At 33.8% G+C, this 7,674-nt stretch overlaps 1 protein-coding gene across 2 annotated transcripts; it reads left to right on the top strand.

Annotated features, from left to right (window-relative positions):
* The first annotated feature begins 414 nt into the window (after positions 1-414).
* LOC120073951 (protein LSD1) lies at positions 415-7,101 on the top strand. Of its 2 annotated transcripts, none has more exons than XM_039026876.1 (8): positions 415-609; positions 751-821; positions 1,752-1,865; positions 4,903-5,013; positions 5,633-5,745; positions 6,280-6,357; positions 6,490-6,549; positions 6,665-7,101. In XM_039026876.1, exons 3-8 carry the CDS (start codon positions 1,757-1,759, stop codon positions 6,704-6,706), a joined length of 513 nt encoding a protein of 170 aa, XP_038882804.1. In that variant the 5' UTR covers positions 415-609; positions 751-821; positions 1,752-1,756; the 3' UTR covers positions 6,707-7,101. The 2 variants fall into 2 exon arrangements, with proteins under 2 accessions (XP_038882804.1, XP_038882803.1); XM_039026875.1 differs by having other exon boundaries at positions 416-609; positions 1,755-1,865.
* The last annotated feature ends 573 nt before the right edge of the window (positions 7,102-7,674 follow it).

Raw genomic sequence — 7,674 nt, 5'->3', positions numbered from 1 at the left:
ACCATTAAACACGAATAAAAATAAAACGAGAAAATATATTTCAAACAGTCTTTATTATGACAATATATTTTCTTTTTCAAAAATCACCTAATTATTCATATTTTTTTTCTTGTACATCAAAACAACGAAATTACGAGAGTTTGTAAGAAAATAAACAAATAAATCCAACCAAGAATTGACATAGCATTAATCAAAGTCCACGTAATTAATAAAGCCTCTTTCCTTCCACAGTTGGATTGGATTTATTCTTTCTGTTTATTTCGTTGACAATATCGACGCGCTCCTCTATTGAATTAAAATATTTTTTATTATTATTAAATAAGATAAAAGTAAAAATCTCCGAAATTGCTCATGCTTTCTCCATTTCCAATTTCTTTTAAAATTTATATTTTTTCTTAAAAAGGAAAAAAAAAAAGAAAAAGAAAAAGAAAATATTCTTCTCGTTGCTTCAATCTTTCCTCTATCCCATTGTCTGGCATTTCAATTTCCAACCGCAGTTCTCGCTTCCATCCTCTCATCCGCTTAAGCCGGCCTCCTCCATAGCTACACCTCTTCGATCGTCGCCTTCATAATTAACCCATTATTCCTTCTCTCTTCCACCATTTTCAGGTTTTTTTTTAACCTCCCTTTCTCTCCCTGTGTGTTATTGTAATTTGTGTATCTTGCACTTATCTTCTGTAACTTTTGATTTCTTTTGTTTAATGAGATTGTTGGTGATTTGGGCATTTGGGTTTTTCGAATGATTGACAGATTTCCTTCTTGAGACTTCTACGTGGTCGTTTCTGTAGAAAATCGGTGGTCGTGAGGAGGACCGGGAGAAGGTTATTGTTTTTTTTTTTTTTATTATTATTTGGATTTGAGAAAAGAATATCGTTCCTTTGTTTTTTGTTTTCTTTTAGAGACTTGGGCTTTTAGATTTTATGCTGCCCTAATAATTTTCATTGGATGGACCGGTAATTTCTTTTTATCTTGAGATGTCTTTTGCTGGGGCATGCTTTATTTCCTAGTTACACGATGTCCTTTAATTTTGCAATGTTATATATATGTGCACGCAATAATGAAGCGGTTTCCATGGATTTTCCTCGATAAGAGATTTAATTATTGACCTCATAAGCTGTACAAAGAAGGCTGAGAACACGAAGAGCTTCTTAATCCACACAGTTAGGTGGATCACATTCGTGAGTTAACTATTGTTGAAAGAGGAAATGAATGACGAAACCTTTCCAGTAGATTATGGGTTCTTTCGGGGAGTGGAATAACAAGTGTTTAGAGGGTTAGAAAGGAATTCTTGTGATGTTTGGTCCTTTGCTAGTATCATGTTTTTCTTTGAGTTTCGATTTCTAAGACTTTTTGTAATTATGCCATAGATATCATTTTGTATAGTTGGAGCCCTTTCTTTAGCCGGGTTCCCTTGCTTCTTTTGTGGGTGGGGTTCTTATGTACGTCCTTGTATTCTTTCATTTATTCACAATAAAAGTTGATGTTTTCATTAAAATAATAATAGTAATAAGTGATCGGAACCTTTCCGGTAGAAGGAACCAATGACACCCTGGTAACCTTAATTGTCCTCGAGGGTCTTCTATATCCATTTTGGTTCTAAAAAGTCATTCACGTGGAATTGTTTTAGATAGAGAGAAGTTAATTTCATATTGGTTTATTTTTCCAATCTTGCACATAGCTTATGATGCTGTTCCTCGTTAGCAAGTCCACTCTTGACAAGCTCTTGATTTTTTTCTCTCCACTTGCTGTAGCAGCTATGCAGAGCCAACTTGTATGCAGTGGGTGTAGGAGCATTCTTCTTTATCCAGGAGGGGCTACCAATGTATGCTGTGCATTATGCAATACAGTCACCTCAGTTCCTCCTGGTATACAATTTTTCCTATTGATTCTTTCCCCTTTTTGGTCGTTAAAAGCGTTGAGGAAATTATGATAACAAATGTAATGTGCTAAGTTAACTATAGAAGTTTCCAAGTTGTGCTAAGTTGACTGTAATCCCAATCTGCTTGACAAACTGTTTAATTTAGGCTGATGGGATAATGGTCAAGTATGTGACTTCGTTTCCTAATTCAATTATGGCATGGAGACAAGAATATCTACAATTGTGGACATTTTAAGTGGCATGCAAATCTGATTATATGAAAGGGTGTTGTCATTTACACCAATAAAGAGCATGAAATAAAATCAAGTCCAAAAAAGATTCTAATTATAAGAAATTATCCCTGAAAATTCTTGCATTCCATTCACACCAAAGTTTCCAGAAGATAACCTTATTGGTAGCAAGCCATTAAAAAAGAAAAGAAAAGAAAAGAAAATAAGGCGAGGATATGATAAATCGTGCCCAGCATAACCACAGACCAACCAAAAGTGTCAAACATAAAGAGCCAATAACACTGAGCAAGGACAATATGCAAACAAATGATAAAGGATAATCTTCATGTGATGAGCATATAAACCCTATTGATAGCAAGACATAAAGTCTTCCAATCACCATGGGAAGGGTGACCCAAAAAAAATAGATGCGAAGATCTCATAAATAGCGTCAGGCATAACCATAGACCAACCAGAAGATAAAGAGCCAATAATGATAAGAAAAGGTACAATAGGAAAACAAATGAGAAGGATACTCTTCATGTGATGAGCAAATAACACACTAGGATGGAGAAAGATAGAAATAAGGCATTCATCGTTGAAGCCGATATGATGTATTAACCTCACCATCGCTTAGTTCCCACCAGAAAACCTTGATTTTCTTTGGATAAGCACCCCTCCAAATGATTGAGTAAAGACGGTTGGACATCAGGTCTTTGGAATGAGGTAAATCCTCCATCAGAAAACAAATAGAAAATGCTTTAGAAGGGTCTAGTGGCCAACACCACGAATTTTTAGCATCCTATAGAACAGCCATTCAACCATTTCAACATCGGTGAGGTTTCTTCGAAAACCCAAATCTCGTATGCCCCAATAAAAAATCATCTCCACAGGAGTCCAAATATTAGAGATCTTATATCTGAAATAGGTTTTTCCTTTATCTTCTTTTTCCCCTTTTCTTTTTCTAATTGGGCACAAAGTTTAACTCAACGAAGGATGCATAGGTAATATGGTCCGCAAGATGGCCCTATCATTATATGAGCATACACTGCAAAAATCATTTACAAGAGCATAAGAAAAATACATTTTTAAGATTTATCCCAAGTTCCCAACAATTTGGATTTTTTATTTCTTCTTGTGTGTAAATGACGTTTTCTTCATTTAAGATATGCAAATATCTTCTGTGCATAATTATTTTGTGCATCTCTCTCTCTCTCCCTACCTATCTATATTTGATAAATGTCCTAAATTCTCAAAAGAGCTAATAGATACTCATTAAAGGAACTATACTGTTAAAGCTGTTGATTGATTTTAAGTGTAGCATAAGACTGTCAATAGACTGAGGTGTGGAAATTGACGTGTTTATAGTCCTTTGGACCAATGTAACTAGCCCTTTTTAGGAATTTCCATTTTTGAGTGGATGGTTTAGATTTAGAAGCATCACAGTTGTAATATTTGCTTATACCAAATGAGGTAAATTAGTTAGAAGAAAAGAATAAGGGGTTAATTTCAAACAATTATAAGTAATATAACTGATGAAATAGACCATCTATAGAAAAGAATTACTGTGATCTGCAAAGCAAAAGGAAGTCATAAACTAAGAAGCATGGATACAGACATGACTCAATGATTTCTGAAAAGTAGGACAAGGATATGTAGGGGACAAATTTCTTTTTTATTTTTAGAATTAGAATGCGTATATATTTATATATTAATACCTCTTTATAGATAAAACAAGTAAATTTAACAAAAAAAGTAATATATACTCCACTAAAAACATACAAAGTTAAAGTCAACTAATGATATTTGAAAATTTAAAAGATATAGAAGGATTTAGTTGGCTATGACTATAGGTAGAAGATGTCATCCTAATACATTAGAAATGATCATATAAGGATTAGAATCTCTATTCTTTTTCCTACTTTTTAGGTTAGTTTTTTTAAGCCGTGTTCTAAATTAGATTCTCGCGAAATGAAAGTAAGGATGAGAATCTCTATTCTTTTTCCTACGTTAGAAATGATCATCCTAAATTAGACCTTTTGTTTTTGTTTTTTCTTTTTTGTTTTCGTTTTTGTTTTTTTTTTTTTTTTTTTTTTTTGTTATAGTGATTCTGATAGAAGATTCTGGTATTAGTTTCTTTATGAGATTGGAATATCAAGGATTCATCCAGGAGTATATTATACTCCTGAAAAAATAGGGTTGTGATAGGCTTCTTTGCAAGTTTGGAGTTTTGTGGGTTTATGCAGAACAATTGTGCCTTTCTATAATTGGCACATATTCACGTGAAGATGTTCCAAGTGGAAGATTATCGTGTTTGTAACCTCTTCATGGAGTATTTTGTTTAAAGTTTAGGGTAGGCTAATATATCAATGGTCCCTAATCTTGTAGGTAAATTCACAATTTGGTTCTTAATCTTTAAATTCTCAATTTTACCCTTAATGTATTAAAAATTCCCTTTAAAGTCCTCCATGAAATACTCTTTTAACATTTGTTAGTTGAACTTTCGACCGGATCTGATTGAAAAGTTATCCATCTTTTTACTTGGTAGACAAAAATGCAAATTATATGATGGTGGACAGTAAAAACGAGTTGAGTAAGACGTTAGACTTGCTTATTCATGATGAATATTATTTTATTAGTTTCTAATTTTAATGTGTATTTCCTAAAAATCAACCATTAAGTTCTGATAACAGATGTGTTGAAGCGTGTCTCCTTTCCTGTAGCATATAAGCCTTTTAGTCCTCCATACCTCTATTTGTCATGTGGTAACTCTTTTGAAGTCTTATATCAGAGATTTGGGCTTTGCATTTGCAGGAACAGATATGGCTCAACTTATATGTGGAGGTTGCAGGACATTGCTCATGTACGCACGTGGGGCAACAAGTGTTAGATGCTCTTGCTGTCATACAGTAAACCTTGCACCTGGTATGAAGAAAATTATCGTTGCTTTTGAGTTTTGGAATGGATATAATGGATATTTGAAAGTGACAGCTCCTTATTTGTTTGAACTTTTATTTATTTAGTGAATTAGGGATAACAGTAAGACCTGGGTTTATTGTGTATGCTATTATTGAACTTTCCCGCTATAATTCTCTTGGTTCTCTTTCCTTTTCTCATATTTCTCAACTTTTCTTCCTTCATTCTTCTTTTTGTTTATTTTGTATGTTTCTGAGGAAAAGGATCATAATATCTTTGAGAGTAGTTTTTTGCTTTGCTTGAGAACACAAATGGTTTTGTTGTTGCTCCTCTCTCTCAAACACTGCTGTTGTATTGCATTTTTTAAAATTATTAATAAAGGATTCGTCTTAAATCTTTCTATTATTATTCTTACGGTTGCAACCTAGAGGAGTTGTTTTTAGTTCCTTCTAAGGGGTAGTCTTGCTTGGGAAAGGATGTGGGATCTTATTTCTGCAAATTCTGGTCTTGTTTATGCTGGTTTCTGTATTATGCTATTAATTACTAGACACTCAAAAATTTCTGATGTTATATTAGTTAGCTAGGTTACTGAGTTTTTATGTTTGGGTGCTTGTGACTGTTAAAAAAGCTACGAACCAGGTTGCACATGTTAACTGTGGAAACTGCCGAACAACACTCGTCTTTCCATATGGTGCTCCATCAGTCAAGTGTGCGATCTGTCACTATGTTACAAATGTTGGTGTAAGTATAATCCATTTCTTTTGAGAGGCAGCTGAAATTTCTTGATATTTTTAGTTTGTTGGGTCGGTGAATGTGATGGGTTGGAAGTTCTCTCCTCTTGATATGAAGCCATACTTTCTTCTGTGTGCCTCCTCCAGCATTTATAAATATTCTTTATTTTCATTTTGGAAACCAACTCAGACTATTTTCGATGTGGCTTTAGTTAAACTTAACTAACGTGAGAGAATGGATACAAGTAAATTTTGAGGTCAAGGTGCGGTACATTTTATAGCAGTCCAATACTTGTTCCATTCCGAAATAATCGTGTTTTTATGCATGGGTTGGTAGGGAGTATTAAGGAAGAACAAAATGTACAAAACTTCAAAAACACAAACTTATGTCCCAGACATTTAGTCTATAAACTTCCCATTAACCTGAGGTGGTGCAGTTTGGATCTGTTAAATGCTTCTGATTATGTATTCTCTTGTTATACATGATAAGTGCTAATATTTTCTTCCAGCTCTTCATGTTTTCTCCTTTGATGTCTCTTTGCAGATATCCAACGTAAGGGTTCCTATTCCAGTGCACAGGCGTAATGGAACAATTAGCTCTGGGATGCCCCCTTCATCATCGGTATGTTCTCAAGCTTTTCATTTCTCTCTCGTCCCTCCTTTTAGGCCTCTACATTGACCATTTAGTGGATTTGTAATTTTGATTTTGCGGCATACTCGATTTAGGATTGTTGACTATTTTCGTTTCCTGCAGTCTCAGAGTCAAACAGTAGTAGTTGAGAACCCTATGTCTGTTGACGAAAGTGGCAAATTGGTAAGTATTCATGCTGTTTGCTCGGTTCTTTTCCCTTAACCCTCCTTGGAATTATACGTTCCCTGATTTATTATCAACAACAAAATGTGAAGACTACTAACATTCTGAATGACAGGTGAGCAATGTCGTCGTCGGTGTCACGACAGATAAAAGGTAACTCGGTGAGATGGTTGTTGAATGATGGCACTTGCTATTAGCGGCTTGAAAAGGATGGGAGGAAGCGATCTATATATCTATCTCTCTCTAGTACATCACTATACTGCTTGGAATATGAATATGGTTTTGGAGATTTCTGTATAGTTTGTCTCCGGATTTGCCCTTAAAAGGTCACCATTCATTCTTGAGTCGAACTTCAATTTGAGGTTCAGAGAACTTTTTACCCTGTGAATGCGATGTATATTGTGGACCTGAAGAATTGAGGATCTGTACTATATTACTTGTGTGATTTATGTACCGAATCATTGAGCTGTATCGCAAGTAAAAATATTATACACCCGTCGTGTATCCCCTTCTGGTAAATATGAGTATACACGCTGTCTTGTAATTTCTGTTTCCTTCATTGTTGGTATGCATTTTGAATTTCCATTGGTTTTGTTCATATCCTTTTGCCAATTTTTTTTATGCACAACTCTCTTCTTAGAAAGTGATGTGGCCTAGGTTTCTCATTGAGATTTTAAAGCTATGAAATCTCATTGAGGTTTCAAGATTAAGATTCTACTTTTAATTCAATCTCAAAGTTCAAAGGTCGATCCAAGATTAGCCCAAACTTTATCTAAGTTCAGCCTAAAGTTATCGTTTGACCTGAATGGTCCAATCCAATCTATTTATTCTTTAGATTGGATATGAATCACCATTTTGATAAGTTATATTTAGATTGGTCCGTTGGACATGTCCAATTAGCATTATCATTGGACTAATCCAATATATTATATGTATACATATATGTATAATTCCTTTTTTAAAATATACTTAGATATATCGTATTTTTTTAGTTAACATTAATTTTTTAAGTGTTAAAAACTAATAGAACTTTTTTAGATAATTAAATACTAAATAAAATCTTATAGTATCAATAATTTTATCTAGAATAAAATACAAATTTAATAAACTTAATAACATTTATTT

This window comes from Benincasa hispida, chromosome 3, assembly GCF_009727055.1.
Source record: "Benincasa hispida cultivar B227 chromosome 3, ASM972705v1, whole genome shotgun sequence".
Taxonomy (NCBI): domain Eukaryota; kingdom Viridiplantae; phylum Streptophyta; class Magnoliopsida; order Cucurbitales; family Cucurbitaceae; genus Benincasa; species Benincasa hispida.
The sequence above is the reverse complement of the archived record's forward strand: the minus strand, read 5'-3'. Positions and strand labels throughout refer to the sequence as shown.